The sequence below is a fragment of the Watersipora subatra genome, chromosome 7 (assembly GCF_963576615.1).
Source record: "Watersipora subatra chromosome 7, tzWatSuba1.1, whole genome shotgun sequence".
Lineage (NCBI taxonomy): Eukaryota > Metazoa > Bryozoa > Gymnolaemata > Cheilostomatida > Watersiporidae > Watersipora > Watersipora subatra.
This window is the reverse complement of record NC_088714.1, coordinates 14,755,155-14,782,144: the sequence shown is the minus strand read 5'-3', so window position 1 is coordinate 14,782,144 and position 26,990 is coordinate 14,755,155. Positions and strand designations below refer to the sequence as shown.

Sequence of the window (26,990 nt, the reverse complement as noted above, 5' to 3'; positions counted from 1 at the left end):
TGTCAAGTTAAACTCTTGACTGGGGCGTCTATGAAAACCTGTTATATGATTTAGAAAGATGAAATGAGAGAAAACTTCTGGTTTTACAAAAAAGCTTTTGAATCAGCTACAAAATAGCAACTAGTATAAAAAAGCAAGTTCATTTGCTCAACTATGACTCCTTCTAAAAGATGTCTATTCTATTAATAGTCTATTATTGATCTATTCTAAATACGTGTCTATTCTAAAACAGCCAGCATAGTGAGCTGATAGCTGATGGCATTGAACTGATTCACCAGACAATGAGTGAGAAGATGAAGAGTGGAAAGATGGAGGAAAAAATGAAGAGATGAAGAAATGCATACGCCGCTGCCACTTACCTCTCTTGGCGACCACTCCTCCGGAAGTGCAAGTAAGTCTAGCATAGTTGCTGTACCAGGTCTGCCCTGGACTATAGAACTGGTTACTGTAGTCCTTACACGTGACCACTGCAAGTGTGCAATAGAAATTACGATCAGATAGCCATCTTTTTCTCAGTCTGCATTTTCATACACGATCTTCTTTTACCATGACATCAACTCACCATTATTCTAATCCTGCATCTATTTTATGAAATATATCATAGCTTATTGCACTAGAACAAATGCACATGCTGGCTTTAAAAGCTTTAACAAGCAAAAATATTGAGCCTAAGTTTGGGGCGAGTACAAACAAAATTTTCTTTCTAGCTTGCAGATAAAGACACGGAATACCAATGCTAACGGCTATAAAACTAGGCCTTGGTATTATAGTAAAAGGCCATGATGCCTCCGTATCTCATATAAGAAAAGGTAGAATGTGTACTGAATCCTGAGCTTGCTAATTACTACTCACCCGTGCAGAGACCACAGAGCCCGGGGCAAAAAAATGGGTTGCCAGCACAGTCCTCACGGGAGAACATGAGAGACACATTGCCAGAGATGGGCTGGTTACAGTAGGATCTGTCTGGCAGAACGCAAGGGGCTGCAATCATAGTAACATTTTATATAAATATACTATAGTTTGTCATTGTGTGTATGTTAGTCTGTGTTACCGTGATGCGTTTTTACGTTTTTTGCCGGCTCAATCGCATATGCTTCGTGCTTTCCGGCGAGTTGCCAAAAATATTTGTCTACAAAACTCTGTCTGGTTTCCTGAGAACCAGCCCCTTAAACATCCATCTGTGGACTATCCGAAGATTTTAGAAGATGAGATGAAAAAGATGAAGACTAGATTAAGAGGTAAAGATGGTGTTCTGCTAACTTACTATAACCTTGACCTTGGTGAAATTTAAACTAACTCAGCTTATATATTCTTTTATGATTTTAATTTTAACACCCTTTTAACTTTTGCTTACAAAACTTCAATACTTGGAAAAAATTGTACGTGTATGTTGCCAATTCATTTGGTCGCTAGAACTTAACATATGTTTGAAAATTCATAAATGAAGGCTTGACTGTATCTATAACTGAACAGGCTAGTCGTGAGGCTAATGACCATGACACATTAAGCATGGCCACTGATAGTTTTATTAGTTCCCATACTGAACTTTGATTGACCAATCAAGATGTATGTACAAAAGAATAGAAGGTGTGAGAAGGACGAATATTATTGCTGGTTTGCTGTAATTTAAGTTAACAAATCACACTGTCATTGTCTGTCTGTTTGTCTGTCTGTCTGTTTGTTCATTTGTATAAATGTTATGCGTTTCCCCTTTTTTTGGTTGATTTAATCCAAACTTTACACACATATGCTCCAGGCCTTCCGCCGAATAGATCAAAATATTTGGTATCAAAACTCTGTCTGGTTTCTGAGAACGAGCCTCTTAAACATCTATAAGATTAGAAACTCAACACTGCATGCGTTAATGACAATTGCTCTCAATGAACGTGTTCGTAGGTTGATGTTGTGAAAGCGGTGTAGCAATTTGCGTTAAAAATCTACACACTTGCTGCAGATTACCTGATTAAAAGTGGAAAAATCCCAAGCGACCCCGGGCTTAACGCTAATAATACATAAATTTAAAACAAAGTTGTAGTCGCGTGCTCACCATGATGTAAAAACCTTGACCTGATGATAATAAAATATTTATGTGGCGAGCGCGCTACATAGCTCGCAGAATCAGCTGATGAGCCTCTCAAGTGAGTGAAATAAACCTGTTTTAATATGGTAGACTATTTTATACCCCACCTCTCTATTTCTGAAAGATTTTAAATGTTTAACGTGTTATTTGTTACATTGACTGATTTTTTCTCAAAGTAGCCAAGATGCGATAAAATAGAATCATGGAAAAAAAGTTGGGCAAACATAATAACCCAGAATACATTCATACCTCGACATACGAGTGCCTCATACAAGACATTTGAGACAGGAGCAAAATTTTGAGCAAGTTTTGCCTAGAATTATGAGACAAGTTTAAGATATGAGCGTGCGTATGAGACGGTTCTTTATGCGGCCACAAGGGGGTCGAATATGCACGAGGCTGTATTAAAAACAGCATTACTCAATCTTTTTTGTCAGACCAGTTTGAAGTTTTAAAAAGGCCAGCTAAAAGGTATAATGAAAGCGAGGCAAAAAGAGCCAAGCCGGAAGATCATTAAAAATGAAAACGAGGATAAAATCAGAATCAAGTTTCCTGTAAGATTATAACTTATTTTTAAGTGTGTGTTTAATCAGCTAAATTTATTTAAGTTAAATTTCAAGTTTATTCCATGTTACTTAGTGTCACAAAAGTGTAGTGTACACAACAGATTGCTGTCAAGTCTCTCTCAAGTTTATTCCATGTTACTTAGTGTCACAAAAGTGTAGTGTACAGAACAGATTGCTGTCAAGTCTCTCTCAAGTTTATTCCATGTTACTTAGTGTCACAAAAGTCTAGTGTACACAACAGATTGCTGTCAAGTCTCTCTCAAGTTTATTCCATGTTACTTAGTGTCACAAAAGTCTATTGTACAGAACAGATTGTTGTCAAGTCTCTCTCAAGTTTATTCCATGTTACTTAGTGTCACAAAAGTCTAGTGTACAGAACAGATTGCTGTCAAGTCTCTCTCAAGTTTATTCCATGTTACTTAGTGTCACAAAAGTGTAGTGTACAGAACAGATTGCTGTCAAGTCTCTCTCAAGTTTATTCCATGTTACTTAGTGTCACAAAAGTCTAGTGTACACAACAGATTGCTGTCAAGTCTCTCTCAAGTTTATTCCATGTTACTTAGTGTCACAAAAGTCTATTGTACAGAACAGATTGTTGTCAAGTCTCTCTCAAGTTTATTCCATGTTACTTAGTGTCACAAAAGTCTAGTGTACAGAACAGATTGCTGTCAAGTCTCTCTCAAGTTTATTCCATGTTACTTAGTGTCACAAAAGTCTAGTGTACAGAACAGATTGTTGTCAAGTCTCTCTCAAGTTTATTCCATGTTACTTAGTGTCACAAAAGTCTAGTGTACAGAACAGATTGTTGTCAAGTCTCTCTCAAGTTTATTCCATGTTACTTAGTGTCACAAAAGTGTAGTGTACAGAACAGATTGTTGTCAAGTCTCTCTCAAGTTTATTCCATGTTACTTAGTGTCACAAAAGTGTAGTGTACAGAACAGATTGCTGTCAAGTCTCTCTCAAATGCCTTTATTCACTACTTCTGTCTCGAAAGTAAGAACTCCAAACAATTAACTGTACATAACAATGCTACACTTTATTGCAGATCAGAACCACAAGATAGATATGGGTTACTTTGTAAAAGTAGATAGTGAATTAGATCAATTAAAAACACATTTTTCCATTGCATTATCATGCTTTTAGGTGGTTTGTTTTCAGAGGATGGAAATGGATAGTTGTATTTTGCTATTCTATATAGAAAAAATAGATTTGGGATACGAGAGAATTGATGTCGAGGTATGACTTTAATGAGACCCTCACGGGGGAATCTTAGAACCAGTTAAATTCAGAGCTCATAAAAAGGTAACATGAGCAGCGAATAGCAACAACATCTAATACACTCGAGAGAGCTGTAAGACAATTTCATACAAGAAATACAAACAAATCAAAATGGTTTTTTAAATTTATTCGAAAGTTAACCACCAGTAAACCCAAAAATGATCCAACAGACTCTTAGGAGAATTATCAAATTCTCGAACCAACAACAAGTACCCACAGCGGTACTAACTGCATCAGAACCAATGTGAGTACATTTTAAAGTAACAGACGTACTGCCAAGAAGTTTCCTGTCAGCTCACTATGCATAGGTCAATTATGAACAGAGTTGGATATTTTAAAATAGAAATCTTTTGGAAAGGATCATAGTTGAGCTATCATGGAATTTGATCAACTAAACTTTATTTTTTATACTACATGTATTTGCTGTTTTTTAGGTTTGATCTCAAGTCAACTTCCAAATCATATAATAAGCTTTCATAGACGCATGAATCAAAAGTTTTACTTGATGGTCAAACAGCTAGTCCACTCTAATATTTGCTTTGTATGCCAAGTGTGTCTTTGGTGGCAAATATTCTTATAATGTGTTTACTACAGAGCTACTAATAGATAAGTACTATCCACTATACATCTTACACTGACCACAATTACAAAGAACTCAAGACTCCGCTAGTACTCACAGCGCACTCTCTATAGCCTACCATTTGCAACATGACGTTATCAACAAAGCATCAAGCACTGAATACCAACCAGTCTTGTTGGGGTAGATAGCATCTACCAATTCCTGGTTCGCTCTTGAAGCAACGAAATTTCCATTTGAAATTTTCCTTCTGATAGTAGAAGTAGTTTGAAGCGGAGTCGGTGAGGGCTGTTGAAACGTACGAGGAACTGCTGATGTAATTGTAGAAGAAGATAGAGAGGTAGGTAGAGTGGTAGGTTTGGATTTGGCTGTGGTGCGTGTAGAAGTACTACCTACAGTGCCAGCAGTATTGCTGATAGTCAAACTGGCAGGGCCACTACTGCTGGGACTAGATGTTCTAATAGTAGGTGACCTTGTTACTGTTTTGCGAGTTTGATCCCGATCTAAAAGCTCAAGGTCAAAATCAATGAACTCCTGAATGATGCCAGAGCCTTCAGAGGCCTCCGCTGTACTGGTGGTTGGAGTCGTACTATCAAGATCGATGTCCAGCAGCTCGCCGTCCTCAAGATAATCATCTGCATATGGGTCATTCTCTAAGGCACTATTTATCCACTCTTCAATACCTCTAGCGCTAACAGTTGTTACTGCAGCAGGAGGGAGTGATGGTTTGGTACCGCTACCTGTGGAACCTGTGGTAGAACTATGACCAGTTGAAACAGTACTAGAACTAGTTATGGTTCTGCTCGTCTGAGCTACTGTGGATGAGACAACGGAGGTAGAGATGATGGAACTAGTGGAAAAAGCAGACGATGGAGGAAGTACAATATTTGTACTATGGTGCCTCTGAACATGAACTGAAGTCTGAGTTGTATGATTATAGTCAATTGTTATCAGAGGGCCTGCAAAAGAAAAACACATATTACATTCAACTAAGTTTGATATAATATTTTATCTTGTCTCAATCAACATGGTTTAATATATATTCAGTGTACGTAAGAATAGACTACCCATTGAGTGTATATTAATATACAGTCAGTGTACTTACTGTATTTACTGATGAACTACCCCTTCAGCATATATTACGATACAGTCAGTGTACCTACCTATGGACCACCCCTTCAGCATATATTAATATACAGTGAGTGTATCTACCTATGGACCACCCCTTCAGCGTATATTAATATACAGTCAGTGTACCTACCTATGGACTACTCATTCAGTGTATATTAATATACAGACAGTGTACCTACCTATGGACCACCAATTTAGTGTATATTAATATACAGTGAGTGTACCTACCTATGGACCACCCATTGAGTGTGCACACATACAAATTGTTCTTGTTGTTGTTAGTTTCGGTGAGAACATCAACAACTGTGCCATTATACATCCGGCATCGCTTTGCTAAAAAAGAAGACATACTTTTTACGTTGAATGAAACTACAAGATAAATATTTAATACCTCTTCTTCTAACTTATAAACCTTCGCAAATAGATGTTTGCCGAAATCCTTAGCAAGCTTTGGACAACAGGTATGTGGACAATTCCACAAATATTGAGCAGGGTACCTGCTTTACTAACTGCAAGCAGAGGCTGTGCATTTGTAAAAACAAACAATTTAATAGCAAACATGTTAAACAAAGAATGACTCTGTGATCTTAGATAAACAGACACAACGACGGAAGACATGCCAAAGGCAGAGAGCAGTATAAGGTTAGATGCCTCCTCTTTCACCACCAATAGTTTTTATGGGAACTGAGCTCCTTTCTACTAATTGTTACAGGTCATGAGCTTTCGACCAGTAAGACAGACACAACAGGTAGTGCAAGTGAGAAGGTCCCTTACCTGCGCAAAGGCGGCACATAGCAGGACACAGTTTACGCACAATTCTTAGAGTGCAGTGGGATCTGTGCCAGTATCTACCTTGGGGATTAGGCAATCCACACCTTGCCCCCTCAGCTCTGTCGCACGTTTCAAGAACTGAAAACAAATCGAAAAACAATATATATATACATATATATATATATATATATATATATATATATATATATATATATATATGTAGCTTAGTTGACATTTAAAACAATTAGTTTTGGTTGAAGGCAGTGAAGAGTGATTGAATGATTACTGGCAGTATGATGCTTCTGATTGGTTGAATGACGATCAGCAAAACTCTAATTGGTCGAATGGAGACACAATGGTTGCAATTGGTTGGTGAAAGTACACTGCGGTTTAAAAAAAAAAAAAACGTCACTAAAGAGTCTGCCAACATATAATTATGAAACTAAACATCCCAACAGACGACCTGCCCAAACATCACAACAGATGATCGCCCAAACATCACAACAGACGATCAGCTCCAACATCACAACAGACGATCAGCTCCAACATCGCAACAGGCGATCAGCTCCAATATCGCAACAGACGATCAGCTCACACATCACAACAGATGATCAGCTCCAACATCACAACAGATGATCAGCTCCAACATCCCAACAGATGATCAGCTCTAACATCACAACAGATGATCAGCTCCAACATCACAACAGACGATCGGCTCCAACATCACAACAGACGATCAGCTCCAACATCACAACAGACGATCGACTCCAACATTACAACAGACGATCAGCTCCAACATCCCAACAGATGATCACCTCCAACATCACAACAGACAATCAGGTCAAACTTACCTGGTTTTGCAGGTTCTTCGGGCTCGATAGGAATGCAGTGCAGCCGTTGTATATCATCAACAGCATCTCCTGCTTCACATGTGCAGCTGACAAGAAAGGATAAACCGATTTTATATTCTTAACACTATACAGGTAGCTCATCATATCACTATAATTAAACATGACAACATGCAAACATGTATGACAAAAGGATAGCCATAATATTTTGGGCGGATTCTAGTGAGAGAGCAGAGAGTAAAGGTTAAAAAGACTAAGGAAGTAGCGCGTTCAAACATGCTAGTTTTATAAACACCTTGTTTCATTAGCTTTAATAATTATATTAAACTGATGACAGTATAAACTAAAACATATATTTTAATAAAGAACACATCTTTCAGAGGACTCAATTTTTAAAGCAGACATCTTTGGTGATGCTATGAGGAGATGATGCTATAAATAACTAATAATCTAATAAAGTCAGCTCATCATTTCTTTTCTTTACCATCAAGAAAATGAGACATTTCTCTATGAGCCTGTGACATCACAGAAATTCCTTGCCTTACATTTATAATAGAACACGCAGACCAGGTAATAGAGGTTTATTGAAGCAGTGGCACCTCTATCAATATATAGCAATTAAACTGTCTATCCACAGCTGTTACCTGTAACTAGCATTCTCATGTTTGATGAATCTACTGGCATCAAGGGGTACGATATCTTTTCGGTCCTCCGTCTGGCAGCCCTGCTCCAGTTGCACTCCAGACTCGGTGCATGTGAACCGGCCATACATGTTAATCCAACTTTCGCCGATGTTGTAGGAGTTATCTGCATAGTCACGGCATGTCCTCGCTGCCAGTGAAAAGCAGGAAAAATAAGAATACTGAGTGCTGCCATTGGTGGTTGTTGACCAATCACTATTACTGTATCAATCGAGTGCGTCTATAGCACCATGAACACTTCCCTTTTAAACCTTATTCTATCAGAAATGGTATAGAAGTTAATTTCAAAATTACTGCAACAAAATGAAAATAGGTTAAGAAAGCTTTCCATAGTTAAAGTGAATAACACAAATTTTATTTCTGTTTTAATGCTTTAAACATAATTATGGCTGCGCAATCAGTATACATTGGCTATTTGAGTTTTATTAAAACGATTGCGGCAAGTGTGTTTTTTTACATGTAACATCCATAACAGAATGTCTCAAATATGTATCAATGGCAAAATCATAAATTCAAAAAAATTCAAAACTCATTGTAGATGTTTTGATGGTGAGTTGACTTTAGCATTTTGTTTGAAGAGCCAGTGCTCTCGGTATGGTGAAAAGATACTGATTTAAACACAACTGATGGAACATGCTGGTAAGGCTGATTGACCTATTTTTATTGATAGTTTTATTGACCTATTTTTATTGATAATTTTGATCCATTTTTATTGAAAAACGATCACTCAGTCATCAGTCTATTTCAACATGCATGTCCCATGAGGAAGTAAACAAACATTTCTTCCGCTTGCTGCTACGTTATAATTCAGGATAAAATATCTAAAATGTTTGAATTTCAAGATTGAATATAAGATTATAAAACTAGGTGGTAAAAATATAAATTGGTATAAAGATTAAAATAAATTATGTTCATGTTTAATTAGTTGCATTAACTTTTGGAATTGTGGTTGGGCAAAATACAACAATTTACTATTGTCGAATATGAGGGCTTTTACAAATTTTACAAAAATATTTTTGTGGTCAGACTTGGTTAGATCATACAAAACTGGTCAATCTCTCACCATTTTCATAAACCTTTTGAGATAAATTGTTTTTTCAGCTATGGAACAGTTGACTAGGTTATTTTCCATAGATTAATGAATCGGTAAGCTAGACATTGAGCGAGTTTCAGGCATATATTTTTCTGCCAATAATAACACGAGTTGAGTGGGTGGAACTTGTTCACACCTACCTGAACGATATCACCAACACTAATGTTTTTATACTTTGAAAATCATATATCATCTTTACGTACGCTTCAGTTACTGTCATACACAGCTGTCAGATATTTTGATCAAACAAATAAAGAATTGGCAGTGTAGATGTTACCCTAGCTCTTTAAAATTCATGATACATGTTTTTTTTAAATGGATCAATGATGTTTCCTGACTACTTAGGCTAAACCATGGCTTTTGAAATAGGAAAATATACAATAATTTATTTGATATCTATCCATTTACTTGTTAGTATGTTACAGGGCATGGCAACATTGAAGTATAACCTCACACCAACATTATCATGCACTTGTATGACTTCTTGTTACGGTAAATGATATTGTAAGCTCCTGCTGTGAAAAGAGGTATGACAGATACATTCTTATAACAGACTATCACCGTGACAGTCTGGTGTGCCATTAGAGATCATCAGATGTAATAACTATCTGCACAATTATTACAAAATATGGCAAGTTGGTTGATTGGCGCAGGTGTTAGAGCGTAAGTGGGCTCGTAAACCGAATGTTGTGAGTTTGATTCCAGTTGATAGCACATTTTTTCTGAACTCCAACAGTAGCTTTGGACAGACAGATGGACACGGCTCTTATTATAGTAAAGATTAGGATTAGCAAACAGCATGCAGATATTTATAAGTCAGCAACCCACCTATACAGAGGCCACACATTGCAGGGCACAGTCCAGCGGTGTTTTTATTTAGACATACAGATGGTGGTAAATAGCTCGTCTTGCTGTTGGGTTGGCCACACAGTGCTGGCTCCTCCTTCTCACAATAGGACATTGCTAAGCTTGCTGGGGGTTCTACAGAAGATAACAATGGCGGAGTATCCCTTGCCAGTTTATGACTTGCAAATACAGTCCAACCTCGACTTATGATGTTCACCTCTACAGTGGAACCTTGGTTCTCGAACGCTTCGATTCTCGACCAACTTGGTTTTCGGCCAAAAAAATTGAGATTTGTTCGTCTCGGATTTCGAACACAAATTCGGTTCTCGACCAAACTGGAGCACGCACATTGGAATTTAACATCCGGAACAGCTCCGGAAACAACATGGAAGCATTCGTTAACAAAGGGAGAAGCAAGTTACGCTTCATCAATTCTTCACAAAAAGAAAGGAACCCTCCTGCACAACGTCCCTCTACCGAAGAGACATGCTAGGGAGACAACTCCTCCAGTCGAGTTATTCTCCTTCAAAGATGTTAAGTAAATGTGCCATTGCTGCTTATATTTTCTTTTACACATGATTGTTGATGTAACTGATCTGTCGTATTTTTTGCTGTTTCGTTATCAATTTCTGCAATTTTTGGTATTGTATTTTAAAGTAGAATGTTCTTGATGTTCTAAGCGCAAAACATGCGAAATGTTTACTTTTTGCTTTCTGTTTTTATCATCATAGATAGAAAAGCTTTTATTAAAAATAAAAACGATCTATATCTACCTATTTTTATTTATAGTATGTAGTATACGGTATAGTTTATGGTGTAAAATGTTAAAAAATACTTTACTGAAGTTATTATCTTGGCTTGGAACGGATTAAAATTTACATACATTAACTCTAATGGGATTAATTGTTTCGGATCTCGAACAGCTCGGCTTTCGAACAACCTTCAAAAAGGATAATGTTCAAGAAACGAGGTTCCACTGTATATACGAAATTTTCATCGTATGACACAAAAATTGAGTAAATGTTTGTTTCAACATATGAAGTACTTAGAAGAGGATAACATCCAAAATACCTCAAAAAATTAAAATTCTGTTGATTTAAAATTAAATGTTAAATTAAAATTCAAGAAATATGAAAAGCTGTTAAAATAAAAAATAAAACAAAAAAAGTAATACAAAATACAAATTAAACTATTTTTACCTATGTCTAGTGTAATTGAGAGAATGAAATACCACATACATGTATGTGGTAAGTGATGTATGAGTAAGTGATGTATCTTTATCACTTACTCTAGCACCGAACCTTGACACTGTCAAGCCTGCACTTCTGTTCATCTGTCTCTAAAGCCAACCTCTTACTGATTACTACTTTATTAATTCTATTTTAAAATATAATTTGGGTTTAGCCTTTCACATAGGCCTATACGATGTATTTGTTTTAATGCTATATTTAATTATTCAAAGTATTTATCATTGTTCCTTTGGTTCTTGAATGAATTAAACAAAATACAATGTATTCTTATGAAAGTACTTGTTCCAACATACAGCTGTTTTAATGTATGAAACAATAATTGAAACAGATTAGCTTCATAGGTATGTCAAGGTTTGAATAAATAAACATTATTTCATATGATGAATGAAGCCTGCATCTGTCAAGGATGAACACAACATCTAAAAAGTAACGCTGTTAGACGTAAATGTGACACATAACTTGAGAGAGAGAGAAAGAAGGAGAGAGAGGAGGAAGAGAAAGGGGGAGAGAAAGAGAGGGAAAGAAAGAGAGAAAGCGGGAGAGAAAGGGGGAGAAAAAGAAAGGGAGAGATAGAGGGAGAGAAAGAAGGAGAGAGAGAGAGAGGAGGGAGAAAAAGGGGGAGAAAAAGAGAGGAATAAAGAGAGAAAGAGGGAGAGGAAAAGTAATAAAACAACTCCTGCAGCCTGACTAAATCACTATAGCGGGAGCAATCAGAGGTGGTCCAACAGCATAAAAGTGAAGACAACTATCAAGGCCACTGAAGTTAGAGTTTAAATATGAAAAGACATGAGTGAAAGCAAGTAAACAAGTGAGTACCCATACATACACGCCCACACAAATACAGGAACATTCTAGCAGTGACATGCATACACACCTGTACTGGTAGCTGACAGTGACATGCATACACACCTGTACTGGTAGTTGATAATCTATGAGGAGTTATCCTACCGATAAAGACTGAAGGTGTCTGCTGAGTTGTGGGAGGAAGAGGTGGTCTGGCAGGCCCTACCTCAACTGCAAGCAACAGGGTATTGCAAGGAACTCATACACAATAAGTAAAATATATTTACTGGTATCATGTTACATGGATCCCTTAGGAAAAACCCAAAACACCAGATCTTGCGAGATCCACAACGTCAATAAATCTGACATAGACAGGAGTTGTCTATGTAATACAATGTTAATCATAAAATAATGGCCGAAGGTTTTGGGTTGGTTTAGACCAACCATGAACCTTTGCAATATGATAGTAATTGTTAAAATTTTATGAAAAATATGGCTGAAAGTTTGTCTGAGAAATCAAGTATTCAAAAAAGTAAATATAATTTTTTGTAGTTATATGAATAGGTTTCTGCTGATTTACCTACTTCTGATTGCATGATACCACTAAGAATAGCCATAAATAGTATGTTTATACCGAAGCTGTGTGTACAGCATTTCAAATAACCTGAAACATGTTATTGTATGCTAATTGCAAAAAAACCTCTCTATAAACTAGAGTAGCACCGCACAAGACTTTTCTTTGCCCATGTAAGGGGCCTACTAATGGGCACCCGATGAATAGATATCCAGCAAGAAGGTCCATCGTGGACAATCCTATGATGGATGGAGGATGGAGCTCCATCTAGTGACAATTTTAGTCCCACTGGGATGCTCCATGGAGCACTCAGATCTGAGTCAGCTCTAAGAGCTTGTAGCAGTTGAATGATGAATGTATTCAAGAGAGGTAATAAAACAGCCCACCAGATTTTCTTATACACCAAACAAAGAGCATATCTCCCACCTGCAAACTGTAGAGACGTAGGTGCAGATGTTCCGCACATGTTGGATGGTAACTTACCCGGGCAGACTTTGCACATGTGTGGGCAGTATTCAGCCTTGACATTTGTATAACGGGAGCAGTAGGATGTGCCCCACCTGGCACAGTTTGGGTGGTCTTCAGCACGCCCACACATTACTACAATATTCAAACTTTATTATGCAATGAAATGAAAATGGAGCCAATGAAATAACCCCTTTTACTGAAACAAAAACAAGTTATGATTAAAAACTGAATATTTATAAAAACTTGGCATTTCTGATAGTATAAAAAGAAAGCAGCCACTAAAAGGAGTGTCTCTTCTCTCTAGGGAACTTATGCCACATTTACTATGTATAATTCTAGGTTTTTTATCTTCTAAGATATGTAGAAGATGTCTGAAAATAAATATACACGAGTGTCGAAGGTTTAAAAGGTTTTCCAGAATACTTGCTAAAATATTGACAAGAAAGACTATTTGAATGAGTGCAACCGGGCTAGTTCAGATTAGTGAGTACATAATACCATGCAAAACTGAGGAAAAACGTGTTTAATTTTGTATTTCCTGTTGGTAAATTTTATATTAAATGCAGAGCTTGACTTTCATGTAAAACTATAACCTCAAAGTAATTTAACGTGCTATGACTGCCATCGTAATATTGTGATAATTGTTTCAGTATATGAGACGTGCGTTGTACCAGCCTCAGTTACATGTGCATATGATTGTTTATTTTATAATTAACTTTAAAAAAAAATTTCAAGTTGTGCTCTCTTGTCTGATAAATAAAAGACAACTTCCTCAGAACTATAATTGTCATTATTGTCTTTTGCTAAAAAGCTGAATGAGCAATTCTGTTGTGAAATTGTAGCGCTCATTTAAATGCCACATGGTAATAGTTTCAGCACATTGTCAGCATAGTAGTACATTGTCAGCATAGTAGTACACCTTCAGATGCTGCAGTTGATAGTGCATGAGGTGAGATGAGAACTATGTTTGATTAAGTTTAACATTGAAATTTGCCTCAGGTCAGCTAAAGCTGATATTGTGAGCCAAAAATTGCCTCCATGAGTATAGAATTTTGTTGGTCAGTACAAGTATCTGTACCAGTATCTGTACCGGTATAAGTATTTGTACCGGTGCAAGTATCTGTACCAGTACAAGTATCTGTATCAGTATAAGCAATATTTAACAAGTAACAGTTCGTATAAGGCAGTACAATGTATGATTAGCCTGTGTGGCAAAGTGTGCCCCTTGCCTCATACACGTTTATAAAACATCCGCCAGTATAGATGCCTCTCTTTGGCGGTATGCACACAATGGTTGATATTGGCTCTTGACAGAGGTGCTGTATTGGATTGCGAAATGTCAGCTATGGTACTAGTAAACAGAGAAACGAAGAAAAAGGGGCAGAGCTAAAGGATCATATACTCACAGGCGCAATTGTCTTCTTGCAGCCAGGCAGCTCTGCGGCAGTTACATGTGCAGGACTTGGTGTCAACTACCCCTTGGTTGAAGCATACACTTTGTGGGCACTCTGCAAATATATATGCGCAGAGTTGAGAGCAGTGTTGCCTACTAGCTGTTTAAGACCGCTGAAGCTCAGGAGTGTCCCTAGTATCGAGGGAGCTAGAGTTGATACGGACAGCGCTATCCACATAGCAGGATTGTAGCTACAGTGGAACCTCAGTTCTCGAACGGTTCGGTTCTCGACCAATTCGGATTTCGACCAAAAAATTGAGATTTGTCCGTCGCGAATCTCGAACATGAATTCGGTTTTCGACCAAACCGGAGCATGCGCATTAGAATGAACCATTCAGAACAGCTTCAGAAACAGCATGTAACCAATCGTTAACAAAAAGAGAAGCAAGCTACGCTTCATAAATTCTTTACAAAAAAAGGCACTATCTGGAACGCCGTCTCTCTACCAGAGTTTTGCTAGGGAGACAACTCCTCCAGTCAAGTTACTGTAAATTGTTTTGGAAGAGGGTTCCCCTTCAAATAGGTGAACTTGTGAAGTAATCGTGCCATTGCTGTTTATATTTTCTTTTTTACACAATTTTTGATGTAACTGATCTGTTGCATTCTATGCTGTTTCGTTATCAATTTCTGCAATTTTTGGTATTGTATCTTAAAGAATAAAGAAAGCATAATATTATTATGCTTTATTATTTATCTTGAGGTGTTGACTGATGTTCTAAAAAAAGAATCAAGGAGATTGACCCACCAGAAGCTGAGATATAGCCAGCCAAACACAGGTCTACCTAATAACAAATCAGAGGAAAAACCCTTTGAAAATCTCGAGAATTGTGACGTATGAAATCGACTTATTGAAGATGTGCCGGAGTTGCGCACCCTTACCCCCATTACATATACTGATTGTTTTAGGCTACGAGATGTGAAACGCTTCTCGCGATAGTAAAGAATTTACAGACTAGCTCTGGTTTCTCAGGAAAACCAAGCAAACATTGTGTGGTAAAGACATTTGCCCACAACCCCTCGCCGTGATTTTTCAAAACAGAAGAGCAGATTTTCACTATTGTGCCTCAAACTTTAACTCGATCTCCACGGATATGCTCCGAAGATCCTCTGTTCAACGAAGGGCACGTGTATAGTCTATATTATACGATATCCGTGATTTGCAGTTTGTTTAGAATAAGAAATGGGAAGGTGAATTTTTGTTCATTCATCATCTTTCTGTGTACCTACTGCAGCATTCAGTTGATTTGCATGATTATCGTCACTATTAACCGACTGTAAGTTCACTACAGCCATAATTTTAAAAAGAATAACTTGACCGTGCTGCTCTTGCTGTAAGAAAAGAAAAAAATGACTTTTGATTTGATTTTTCTATTTATCAATTATCTTATCTATGATTATTTTTATGATAAACTTAAAAAATTATTTTTTATGATTAATATAATAACCATAATACATATTATACAAAATAATAATATAACTGTGTATAGAACAAATGATGTAACTAATATAATTTGTAGAAAATTCCAAGTGATAACCGAGATTGATGATTGATTTAATTGATTCCATTTATTAGCTATAGATAAAAAAATCTGAACAGCGCTAAAGATGAGTCTGAATAGGAAAGTTAAGTGGGAGAACAACAAAACCGAGCTGAACTAGCAAGATAGCGAAATATTGCAAAATAATAGATGCATGTAATTATTTCATGCTAAAACTAATCTACACGTCAGAGGGACTGGTTCGGAATTCTCAGAGCAATGATTGATAGGCCCAATTTGATTGTTCTATACTTCAAGGGATTAAACCAATTAAAACTCTGTGATTGTTATAGGAGAGCGCATTAGTTGGCTTAATTGACCAATGGCACACAAGTCGATTTCATAACGTCATATATTGATGCTAATATGAGGATTACCAAAACACTTATGTCTTTTGGTAGACCTGTGTTTGGCTGGCTATATCTCAGCTTCTGGTTGGTCAATCTCCTTGATTCTTTTTTTAGAACATCAGTCAACACCTCAAGATAAATAATAAAGCATAATAATATTATGCTTTTTTTATTCTTTAACCTAGAATGTTTTCGATGTTTTAAAAGCAAAGCGCACGAAATGTTTATTTTTTGTTTTTTGTTTTCATCATCATAGATAGAAAATCTTTTATTAAAAATTAACACAATCTATATCTACCTGTTTTATTTATAGTATGTAGTATACAGTACAGTTTATGGTAAAAAATGTTTAAAAAATACTTTATCGAAGTTTTTTTCTCGGCTTGGAACAGATTAAAATTTACAGACATTTATTGTAATGAGAATAATTGTTTCGGATCTCGAACAACTCGGTTTTCGAACAGCTTTTTGGAATGGATTACATTCGAGAACCGAGGTTCCACTGTAATTAATACAGGTGTAGAACTAGTGAAGGCCTGCCTATCTTTGACCAAAGTTTGACCTTCTTTAATCATAAACATGCCATTCTCTGACTTACAATATTCTACGAACTACAAATCCAAATTGCCCACAGTAAAGCAAAACTCTACAGTTGACTTTTAGTACAGCTACTAGTAGCCTCATCGTTCAGATGTTGCTGAGTTTCACAAACATCTACATTCTTATAAAATTATTGCTTATTAACATACTAACTAATATATACTAATATACATTTTGATATTATTTAATACAAACTATAATACCTAAAAGGGAATATATTTAATAAGAATAATAAATAATAAACTAAAATAAATAAGAATAATGTTCATTTTTTCTTTAAACTTATAAATAAATTCTAAGTTTACCATTTTATCTATTGTTCAAAACATTCTCAAAATAGCGATTTGATTCAATTCCTAACATAACCAATATTGAGAGATGAGTCACACTTACCAAACTACCTCATGTCACATGATTTTGGAATATTCAAGTAGATAGTCACTGCTGAGCAACAGAAGTTACCAGTATTCAACGATATGTTAGCCATGTATGATAGCATACTAACAGTATTTAATAGTATATTTAACAGCATGACAACGGTGTTTGGCAGTATATTAGTCAGTTACAAAGAGTAGGTTAATTTCGTCACCAGAAGCGACAGACTCACCACATAGCCCAGTTTCAAGATTGTAGTGCTGCGGGCAGTCCTCATCTACCGAGCCAAGCTTGTATGGTTGGTATAACCGATCAGCCATATTACCGCTAAAACATGTTTGTGTGACAATTTCAACCTCATCCTCATGACAATGTCTTGTTAATTCCAATATAACACAGTCACACCACTACACATAAAACGATTCATTCACAGATTCCTCCGTAAGATTATAGATTACTTTGTATTTTACTTAACTTATTCTGCAGCACCAAAACTGTATGACAACTCCTTACTAAATGCTGCAGATTATTACACAATACAATTAAGACAACTGTATTTTATAAAAATATGTACAAAACAAATTTAATAAAGAAATACAAATAATTCGAGGTTTTACTTGAAGCGTAGGCTTGGCAATGCATAAGTTAATTAGGCGAGAGGATGAGAGAGATATGTGGAGCAATTTGCGAACTTACGCTAGACAAAGTTTATACTAACTCCGCATACATATTCTCCATTAGTTTCACATATTTATATGTTTTATTTTAAATTTTCATCAGTAGCTTTAATTTCCCTCTTGAAACTGCAAGGCTTAAAGGTTGACTTGCAACAAAATCCACATTACAGTTGTTTGGTATTAAAAGATTCGCCATGTTATACTCTGCTGTGTTGTAGGAACAAAATATGTGGAAATGTGATTACAAGCTCTTAAAAGCTCAAAACGAACAGATAATCGCCGCCATCACGAGACCGCCGTAGATTGGAATCTTTTTCCAAAATGGCTCAAATGAGACGTAGTTGTACAACAAGATGGCTTCTGTTTACACTTTCATGCAACCTCATTCGTCGAAATATTTTCGCAAATACACTTCATGCATTCAATAAAACCATGTCTAGTGTTCTTATGCGTCTATTTCATGATCATTGTAATGCTGTCACTTTCAGCATTGATATCTTATATCCTACCGTAAAAATTTGTTTAACCTTTTAACCTTACTTCGAAGGAGTACATATCATTGTCTGATAATCATGACGAGCCTGTTGGTCACCTGTGATAATCGAAAAATGCTGCAGAAATTATTCGCGCTGTTTGCAGGCCTGTATTCCCTGGTTGCAAGTTGGGGCGGCTAATGTTAGGCAATTAGTTATGCGCATCTGGTGGTTTGGAGGAGGCGGTGTCAGCCCCCAACATGTTTCTTTTATGTAGGGCCTCAACCGGGCATCTCACGTAGTTTTAAAGGGAAACTAAACACAATTTACTAATGAAGGCCAACTTTTATCCTATTTGTTTTGCGTAATTTACTATGTTTAGCAAAATATAAATTATTTCTTACAACAGATAAATACTCAAAAATAATATTTTAAAAACAAAAAATGCCTGCGCATTCACATATAACTGAGTAAGATCTTATCGGAAAGTATAAACACTTTTTCTATTATTTGAGATTTGTTTGTTTTAGGTAGTGTGACTGCCAAGACGTTTTCAGATTAAAATAGGCTAAACTTGAGTGCAGTTGAAACGCTCAGAAAAAAGACAGCCTTTTTTAGCGTTTCAACAAAGACCAATTTTGCCGATTTTATTTTAAATTCATCCGAAGGTTTCTACGCTTTCGTTGGGCCATTGCCAAGCGGATGTTTGTTAAAACTTGACATTTTGCAAACCTTTATAAAAGTCGTTAGCAAGAATATTTTGACGATGTTGATAATAATGACGCCCAAGAACTATTAAAAGTTGACGCTTATCTCTATGGCTTGGAATAAAGTGATATTCTACGGCGATAAAAACTGTTCCCGTTGGGCAAATAACTGTTCGAGTTAATAATGTTGAGGCTGAGTTATTTAAAGCAATTTATCATTGCCTGTGAACAGACCAAACAAATCCGTTCGAATTAACCAAGTGTTCGTGATAAAATTTTACATTTTATCCGAGGGCGAGTTATTCGAATTTGACTGTACTTAGCCGTCAAAAATTTCTAAAAAGTTGGGGCGGCTCAGCCGCCCCAGGGAATACGGGCTTGGCTGTTTGGCAGGAAGTATAGGTCACATGATCAGATTACGACTAGACGATTACACCAGGCCAAAACAAAACTGTAAAGTAGCGAGCATCTATATTTGGTTACGGCTTTTCGATAAAACCCGAAGTGTTTGTCATAAACTAGTGCTACGCAAAGTTTTACATTGAGCCTTTTATTGGCTTTTCAATTCACATGAGAACATCACGTGACAAAACAGTAACCAAATGTAATGACTACGTCAGAGAAATAAACTGATTTCAATCTATGGTGGTTTTGTGATGGCGGCGATTAACTGTTCGTTTTTGAGCTTTTAAGAGCTTTTAATCACATTTCTACATATTTTGCACCTACAACACAGCAGAGTAAGACATGGTGAATCTTTTGATACCAAACAGCTGTGATGTGAATTTCGTTGCAAGTCAATCTCTACAAACATTCAAAGGTTCTGTGTTGCAGAGTGAAATACTACCTCAAACATCACACCAGATAATGAAAACATTTATACTGAGGTGATTATAATGCAACTGTATTTAGAGGAATAGTTTCAGGCTGTACCTACAGTGGGGACAGTAATTTACTTTTTTGTTATTTATGGCATATACTCATTTTTTTATTATTTCAGACATACAGACTACACAGACATATTTGAGAAGCAAGCTTTATACACACTCTGTCTGCCAACAAAAGTATTCTCAATAAATATAATATAATCATTAAGCACCCATTTTATCCTATCATGTGATTGACCATAAGAGTTGGCCAACTAAATACCAAGATGTGGCTAATACTTCAGAGGCCACAAGTTTGCTTTCATATTGTCGCATGTATAGATATGTTCCAGAACCATGTCAAATTTGACTAATTTTGTCAACAAATATGGTTGACTTTCATATAGTTAGATGAATGTGTATGTTCAGAAACGATATTAATTTTGGCCAATCTTGTTGAACAGGATAAACTTCGCTTTTATTAGATTTTTGTCATAATTAGCAGAAACGGATATATTATAACAAAGCCAGACTAAAAAGGCCAATATCTGTAAATGATATTCAAGCATAGAACATCATAAGTTTTCCACTGATATGCTTGCTGCCATAATTCATCTAATAAATACTCAACAAACTATGAATTAATAACAAGTTTATTTTAAGCAGTTCTGTAATTACAATCACCACTGTATATCTTTTAAGAATAGTCTGTAAACTACTGGCATACTTAAACTAGTTTTACTAACAAATACTTACCTGTCTAACGAATACTTTCCTGTCTCACGAATACTTTCCTGTCTAACAAATACTTACCTGGCTAACGAACACTTTCCTGTCTAACGAATACTTTCCTGTCTAACGAATACTTACCTGTCTAACAATATACCTACCTGTCTAACAATATACCTACCTGTCTAACAATATACCTACCTGTCTAATGAATACTTACCTGTCTAACGAATACTTACCTGTCTAACGAATACCTACCTGTCTAACAATATACCTACCTGTCTAACAATATACCTACCTGTCTAACAAATACCCACCTCTCTAACAATATACCTACTTGTCTAACAATATACCCACCTGTCTAACGAATACCTACCTGTCTAATGAATACCCACCTGTCTAACACTATACCTACCTGTCTAACAATATACCTATCTGTCTAACAATATACCTACCTGTCTAACAATATACCTACCTGTCTAACGAATACCTAACTGTCTAACAAATACCCACCTCTCTAACATTATACCTACCTGTCTAACAATATACCTACCTGTCTAACGAATACTTACCTGTTTAACGAATACCCACCTGTCTAACGAATACCTACATGTCTAACAAATACCTACCTGTCTAAAGTTATAAACTATAGCCAGTATAAAAAGTAGACATACCCTAGGAACCTTATGTATTCGCGGCATCTAACTTTCGCGTTTTCGCGGTGTCATCCTCTCGCGAAAATTTAATGAGCGAAACTAAACTATCATAACGAACGCGAAGTTAAATAGCTTTGTTCATTGATATCCACAATAAAATCGTAATATTAGAAATGCAGGCAATTTTCGTCTGTGGTTAGGATAAATGGGAAATTTCTGGTAAACTCATTATAGCTAATACACCGACTGAGCAGCATGGCAAAGCAAATTAAGATTATATCAGTTTAGTCACCGAATTTGTAACTGATGAGGATGAAAGTCTGGTAGGTGAAGTCATAAAATTGAAGAATAATTATTGTAGTGATGAATTTTATTACCATCCACAAACAATATCAACCCTCATCAGGTCCAACCACATTATCTCTTTCACTGCCAACCATGTACAAATTTGTTACCCGCCTAGTGCCAGCCATTTTACCAAAATTGCCGATATTGCTTCATGATATGTATACAGTATTTTTTCAAGTTCTACTTTAATTATCTGTATAATCACGAAAATCTAAATTGGCTATTATGTCATCAACAACTAATTACCTGTTTTATGACTAGCGCGGGGTATTTAATGAACTCACAGAAAAATGTTCGTTTTTAAATTAGAAATTCTCAAACAAAAGTTTAAAATTGCTTCGTTGTTTTAGGCTGATTTTATAGAGAAATCTTCAGACAACACAGTCAATTTCATGAAACTCTTAAAGATCGTGGGTTATGTGGTCAACAAATAATAAAATCAGGTTACCACGCAATTGCTGAGAAAGTCCAAAAATGCGTTTATGGCAGTGGCCCCTAGAAAACACATAAATGCGTTTATGGCAGCGTAAGGGTTATACAGTTTTGGTTGTGAAGTTGGTTGTTACCTATCAATCTTTTTCTTGGGATTCGAGTGTGAAAGTCACGGCGGGAGGGACCTAGACGCCATTGATAGTCTAAGAAACAAATGGCAGCAAGTGATCAAATTGAATTGTCGATCTCACCCACACATTTCAACCTGTGGTTTACAAATACGAACTATTCCCAAATTAAATTCTTTTCTTATTAGTGAACTAGACCTGAGGAATGTAATGTTTTTCCACTGCATTTATTTTCACATCACTATATTTTTGCACTCATCAGAGCCGCGAAATTAAGTTGCAGCGAAATTGTACTCTGTGTGCTACTCGCGAAACTAAATACTAGCGAAATATAAGTGTCCTAGGGTACTTACACTGGAGCATAGTTGCATACGTAGAACTTTCTTGTACCATTACAGACTTGCACACCACACCCAACTCTAGTAGACTCAGCCCATACCATCTGCGTATAGTGACCTAATCAACAACATAAAAAGATAACCGGTTAAGATAAACATTAATGTAAGTCCCAGCACAAACCAGCTGGTTGTAATACGCTGCCAACCCATCTCAATTAACTAAAGCAAGCTCCTATGAGTCATACCGATGGATCTTAAGTTAGGTGGAGGAGAGCCGTAAACAAAATAGTTGACCTCAGAATGCCAGAGGTCAAGTGTGCTCTTCCAGTCCGGTGTGCCAATGGCCAGGTTTTGACCAACATCGTACTTGCCTGCAGTGTACAGAGATAAAGTAAACATATGCACATCGGCTTTTTAATGTTAATGATAAACTTACACAAAATTTATAGTAAATTGCATCCGAAAGTATCGGTATTTTTCTACCACTTGCGGTAGTTTTTGATGTTTGAGGTGATCTGATTACCAGGATGTTTCAAGATTAAAATCAATAAAATTTGAGCGCGATTAAAATGCTCAGATCAAGCAAAAGTGCGATTATGACGTTTATAGTTACAAAGGGACTGACAGAATAGAGACGTACAACGATGCGACATGAACACAATAGCTGATATCAACTATAGCATATATTTTATTAGCGTTTTAATCGCGATCAAGTTTTATCGATTTTAATCTAGAAACATCCTGGCAGTCAGATCACCTCAAACATCAAAGACAATCGCAAATGATAGAAAATTACCGATACTTTCTGATAAAATCTAGAAAAAACTTGTGTAAATTCATATTTAAGGTCATTTGAAGAATAGGCAGTGAATAGCAAAAGGAAAATAGAGTAGACACTCACTACTCACCAGGTATGTAGCGATTATTTCCCTCATCATGAGCGAATATACAATTAGCAGCCCAAATCTGAGCTATGTTCTCCAATTCCCTGTCATATGACTACAGGAAAAAACAGATAGGATGCTATATTTTGACTGCTGGTTCTCACAGATTTGGACTAAACTGAAAAGTGTATAATTCCAAAAAAACAAAAAAACTGATAGCTGTACAATTCATCAAAGCTTATAAACATTCTTCCAAAACAACATTAGCTGTGCTTAGTTAATAGCCTATGCCACAATGATAGAACTCCATGTAAAACAGAGGTTCAATTCCCATAGAGGACTATTAGGCTGCTCTCAAAGGAATAAGAAATGCAATCTTTTGACAATACTACTGAAGGAGTTTTTAGGGTGGCACAGATTCACTATGAGTAGTGCTACATGATTGAGGTTAACATGAGGTGTTTGGATTTTAAGTGCATACTAGTAACATGTTTACAAGAAACATGGTAGAGTTTACCTAGACTGTTGTGCACATTGTTACAAGACAACTGTGTAAGGTAAGGGCCTCTGACAGTAGATGAGCTCACGTGTGTTGATGCATCAACAAAAGGCATAATCAGAGATTTTTTAGATACAAAGTACGCTGGCAGTCCTGCACACCATGATAGATTGTCTCAAGTAATAAGTATCAGTACAGTTATTAGACACAGCAGCAAAGTGGTTAGTCAAATGGCGCAGTTGGTAGTGCCGAGAAGCCAAAAATCTGAGTTTTGATTTCCGTGGAATGCATTCTTTACTACCTCTAATCATAGCTTCAGACAGATGGACTGACACGTCTCTTATTATAGTAAAACATCTTATTATAGTAAAACATTGAAGATTTTAATGTTTTCAGCTAAGACAAAGAACAATTGCTTTACAATTTTACTAGATTTTTTCGCAGGTAGTCGATAGAGAAATTACCTTGTAACTCGCATAAGGCAAATAGAAAGTGGCATAAAAAAGATAACTGGAAGGTAATAGATACGAGTAGGACTATACGAATGCTCATCTTGCTTCACATTCAGAGAGCGATATTTTCTCAACATTTTATCACCTTAAGAAATGCAAAAGCGCTCATACTGTGTTAAGGACAATGCTCATCAGTCAAGTGCCGAATGAAATAAAATATTAAATGCAATAATCTGGTTCATAAACAATAAGTGAGCTAAGAAAGACAATATAACAAATACCATAGGCAACATGTCGGATGCTTTTTTCCCTCCATTATACAGATGCACAGTACCCCTGTACTCGTTATGCACACGTACTATCTCTGCTCGATCTTCATCGCCGATCGCTGCAGATAAAATATTCATTGGTCATGCTCAAGGTCGTCTGCTCTACTGTTAAAGACGACTGTTAAAAAACTGCATTGGTCCTAACCTAGTACCTAATTTACTATAAGAATGACCTTATTCAAATAAGGATGACCGTAAGGAATGATGGCATACATTTATAGAACTCAGGCTCTGTTTGCGATTGGTCCTAAAGGCAACCTAAAAGCCAGGTCAACAAATGCCTACTAAGTCTTATGAAGTGCTGACAACTTTAGTTTTGAGGTTATCCGAGCAAGTGAATCCTCACAGACAACTAAATTATTAAGGGTGAAAGGAGATAGAGGTGCATATACAAATATTACGTATTTTGGATCAAACAGTTCTGAGAAGATAGTTAGAGGCAACAAAAATCCCCCAAGTTGAAAAATGAGCTCTTTGTGAAGGTTGCACAGATAAGATAAGCAATGCATAATTGATGCCTGATGACCTCAAGCTATCCCGATTTGGTGTTTGAAGACTTGTTGCGTAAACATACACAAATGGAGAAACAATAATCTACCTAAATCTAACAGAAGGTAATATTAGAATAAATGAATGAATACTTACAGTTCCAATCCACTTTTCCATTAGGAGTTGCCTCCTTCCTAATGCATGCAGTATGGGAGTGAGAATAGCTGTAGTAGTTTTCTGTACAACTCTGAATTCAGCCAGCAGTACCAAGTATTAATAATAGCACTAATATATGCCATGAACATTGCTGTTAACAAACTAGCAATAGATATGTTAGAACTGTCATGAACATCGAGCGAATGAAAACTCTCACACCCAAAGTATCTGACTGTAAATCACTGACTCGTACACCATTTAATTAAAAAAAATACTAAATACCTTTCAACACTAATTTTTCACTTAGCATTTATTTAGTATAAATGCTAAGTGAAAAACCCATTTACTTGGCGTTAAAAAACTAATTATGCCTAGAGTTTTAAATAAAAATTATTTTATAAAATTACTCAAGTCAAAATACTATGGTGTTGAATAGATTGCAACATGCCCATGTAACGCTTAGTTGAACATTTGTAATTAGAGACTAGATTAGTTTTGTTTTTAAAGTTTTTAACTCTGTGAAAAATGAAACCTCTACTTCAACCATCGAGTTAAACTAGTGCAGGTCCAGACAGACAATTACGCATATGTTCCCACCTGTGACCTATTCTATTCTAAATTGTGATCCATGAGTTGAGGTTTACTTTTTACTGTGACGCACTGAACCCACACACAGCCTACAGACATGTGCAAGGCATCTCATTCCCTAATATTATGCAGTCACCACATTTAAAATGCCTTTTGCAGCAGAGTGCAAAGCCAATAGTATGTGTTGAACCTTTTCTTTTCTTACCTGGGCAGAATACTCGGTACCCCACACGGAAACGCCTACAATAAATGTTAATATTCATCTCGCTTGTTTGTGTTTTCTCATTAAATATTACAAAACCGTGAAACTGACAAGTATAAATAAACCAAGTCAATATATCTTGCAAACCACGAAAACCACTTTAACATTAAAGGCTAGATTAACATCCTCACATTAGTCAGTCACTTACTACATAAAAAGGTCACTGTGATGATTAATCCAGCAGATTTCATAGCGCTTTAACCCAGGAAGAAGCTTTGCTTACTACAACAACACAAACCTCTGACTCCACTCGCATGATGAGAGTAAACATAGAATGATGCAATAAACATTGGGATCCTAACACAACTGAAAAAATCAATAGCTCAGTAAACTGTTCGAGTCACTTTAAAACACAAATGAAAGCATTAATACATGAAGGTTTATTGAACTGAAATTATTTTCTTTACTGTAACACTGCATCTGTCCCCCAACATAACCAATCAGCAATTTGGCTATGATAACTGATCAGAGAAAAATATAGACAAACAAACCAGATTGTTTATATTGCTGACCCGAAGTTACTCATGAACTGTGACACAGACGAATCTAATTCAATTTGCTCAAGTAACTACCGCATAGTATTGCACAAATGTATGTCTAACACACACAAAATTATAGATCACCAATTCCACGACTGTGCAAACATTCATGAAAAATGTTCATCTCACGATCTCCATAAGCAATAAAACGTAATT

General features: G+C 36.3%; 1 protein-coding gene across 1 annotated transcript in view; it reads right to left on the bottom strand.

Moving 5' to 3' along the window:
- Positions 1-26,865, bottom strand: part of LOC137399839 (uncharacterized) — a 41,297-nt gene extending 14,432 nt beyond the window's left edge. Inside the window, exons 1-20 of the mRNA XM_068086075.1 lie at positions 26,787-26,865; positions 26,444-26,517; positions 26,239-26,273; positions 25,446-25,536; positions 24,753-24,859; positions 23,545-23,635; positions 22,882-23,007; positions 22,652-22,754; positions 17,515-17,609; positions 14,373-14,474; positions 12,982-13,098; positions 12,051-12,155; positions 9,874-10,026; positions 7,896-8,082; positions 7,255-7,340; positions 6,407-6,541; positions 5,861-5,965; positions 4,672-5,460; positions 853-981; positions 360-467 (exon numbers count right to left, since the gene is read on the bottom strand). Coding sequence (XP_067942176.1) covers positions 360-467; positions 853-981; positions 4,672-5,460; positions 5,861-5,965; positions 6,407-6,541; positions 7,255-7,340; positions 7,896-8,082; positions 9,874-10,026; positions 12,051-12,155; positions 12,982-13,098; positions 14,373-14,474; positions 17,515-17,609; positions 22,652-22,754; positions 22,882-23,007; positions 23,545-23,635; positions 24,753-24,859; positions 25,446-25,536; positions 26,239-26,273; positions 26,444-26,486 — 2,707 coding nt within the window. The 5' untranslated portion in view covers positions 26,487-26,517; positions 26,787-26,865. The remainder of the gene's footprint in view (positions 1-359; positions 468-852; positions 982-4,671; positions 5,461-5,860; positions 5,966-6,406; positions 6,542-7,254; positions 7,341-7,895; positions 8,083-9,873; positions 10,027-12,050; positions 12,156-12,981; positions 13,099-14,372; positions 14,475-17,514; positions 17,610-22,651; positions 22,755-22,881; positions 23,008-23,544; positions 23,636-24,752; positions 24,860-25,445; positions 25,537-26,238; positions 26,274-26,443; positions 26,518-26,786) is intronic.
- Positions 26,866-26,990: the final 125 nt, after the last annotated feature.